General features: G+C 38.9%; 1 protein-coding gene across 1 annotated transcript; it reads right to left on the bottom strand.

The window, feature by feature from the left end:
• Positions 1 to 871: 871 nt before the first annotated feature.
• On the bottom strand, positions 872 to 1346 carry LOC149415876 (uncharacterized). Its single transcript, XM_089641758.1, has 2 exons — positions 1204 to 1346; positions 872 to 1116 (listed from the first exon to the last, which is right to left on the bottom strand). Exons 1-2 carry the CDS (start codon positions 1283 to 1285, stop codon positions 872 to 874), a joined length of 327 nt encoding a protein of 108 aa, XP_089497884.1. The 5' UTR covers positions 1286 to 1346.
• Positions 1347 to 2032: the final 686 nt, after the last annotated feature.

Below are 2032 nucleotides of genomic sequence, written 5' to 3'. Positions count from 1 at the left end.
AGTATTTATGAAAACAAACATGTGATAATAATCGAAGTATTCCCAGGTAAGTGAACACAGAAGTATTAGTGAATAAGTGCATGGCAGAATCGGTAGCATAATAATAATATAATGAATAGCGGAAAGTAGCATTCCTCGTGAGTATATTTGGTTCTAATGACTGGGTGAGGATAATCACAGGATATAAAAATGGCAATAATAATAACAAAGCCTTCATCTTATATTTGTTATCGGTATAAGTGTATTGTATTTGAGATAGTCATAGGGAAGCCAGCTTGTTTTCATCTGATGAAGAATTGCGCCTGAACCACTCTCTTTCCGCAAATAAATCTGTCTTTCTTTGATCCATGCAAATTGATATAAATTAAATTTAAATTTCAGTGCCGGCAACCCGGGCGTTTATTTATTATTATTTATGTACATAGATGATTTTTCTCCCTACCCTCCTCACTAGACAAAGTCTGTTCTGAGGCTGGTAACTAACAATTTCTAATTACATAAAAAACAAATAAGTGGTAAAAAAAGAAAAAAAAAAGAAATATACATATTATAGTAAAAATAATAATAATAAAATAAGAGGAGAATCAGAAATTAAAAACAGAGTAGAAAAAAGAAAATATATAATTTTAGATATTAAGAATATTACTTATCGAAGAATATATCGTTTCTCTTTTGTAACATGTCGAGTTTTATACCAAATCTGGTTCGTCAGAAAAGTTAATTGTTCAGAAACATAGATTGGCAACCGGGAGCCAGCGAGACCGATGTTTAACGTGTTAAGTTTTTCTTCGGTATTGGGATTATTCTTTTCGACAGATTTCACATCAGCCAGCAGTTAGTTGCTAGCCATGTTTACGTTGCGATACCAGTTTCATGACGTTATTTTCAAAGGTGCGAGGATCTGTCGATACTCACTGAAGCTGTCCCTATCCACGCAAATTCCTGATTCGTCCTCGCAGTTTCCTTCCAAGCATCGGCAACTCCGGCTGCATCGCTTGGTGTCGAGCTGCCACTGACAGTTGGGCGGCTTCACTACCGTCGAATAACAGCGCTGGTCCACGCAGTAGCCCGGGCATGCATCGTAAACTGTCAGCTCCGGGCACTCGAATTTAGGGGCTGCAATCACAATCATAATGTTAATTACTAAGAAAAAGGAGAAGAAGAAGGAGATGGACAAGTAGAGGGATATAAGTTAGTACTCACGACATTCCCTGATATCGACGCACACCCCGTCGAGCCTGTAGAAGTTGAGCTTGCAGTTGCAGGTGGGCGGAGGCGGGTTCATGGGGTCGTAGGCCGGGCAGCTGGTGGCGGCTGCAGTGCCAATCAGGTCACAGGTCTCTTAGGGACAGGGCCTAGACACAACTTTGTTGTCTGCATTCGCTGCAGACAATGCATCTGTGAATTATGGTGTGCACAATTCGGTGTACCAAAAAATGAATTACAAATATTCTGACACCAAAGTCGTTAAACCAAATTGTAATTGTCACCATCTTCACAACACTGGAAAAAACGCCATGAAAACTTTATAAAAGTGTATGCGGAATTTTCGAACAGTGCAAAACGCACGAGAGAATTACAATAATTTTTTGAAATTGAATACAGAAAAATTTTACGACATGAGCCAACTAGATGGTTAAGTTTGGGGAGAGCAGTTGACCGATTGATATTGTCGTGGCCTGCTGTATCAGCGTATTTTAAAAGTCGTGGTGAAGCAGCATGCCATAAAATAAAACGGGAATTTGTAAAAGAGTGTGGCGAAGGCGAATCCAATGACGCTAGAAGTTTATCTATAAGGATCACACGATACATACCTGCGCGTTCAACACGCTCTTGTGTCCTGTTCAGGGTTGATCAAAGCAAAACCAACTCTAAGCAGAATTCTTGCCTGAACAGACTATGCAATAATTACAATAGCGTATTAACCAAGGTTGATATTTTCAGTTGCGAACTAACCAAATACAAGAGGTCCATAAAATAATATTTCTCTGATGGTTTGTGCATCATGTTTATGTCTCTATTGTTTATACCT

This window comes from Hesperophylax consimilis, chromosome 17 (genome assembly GCF_061612785.1).
Source record: "Hesperophylax consimilis isolate HC1 chromosome 17, BYU_Hcon_1.0, whole genome shotgun sequence".
In the NCBI taxonomy this organism is placed as follows: Eukaryota; Metazoa; Arthropoda; class Insecta; order Trichoptera; family Limnephilidae; genus Hesperophylax; species Hesperophylax consimilis.
The sequence above is the reverse complement of the archived record's forward strand: the minus strand, read 5'-3'. Positions and strand labels throughout refer to the sequence as shown.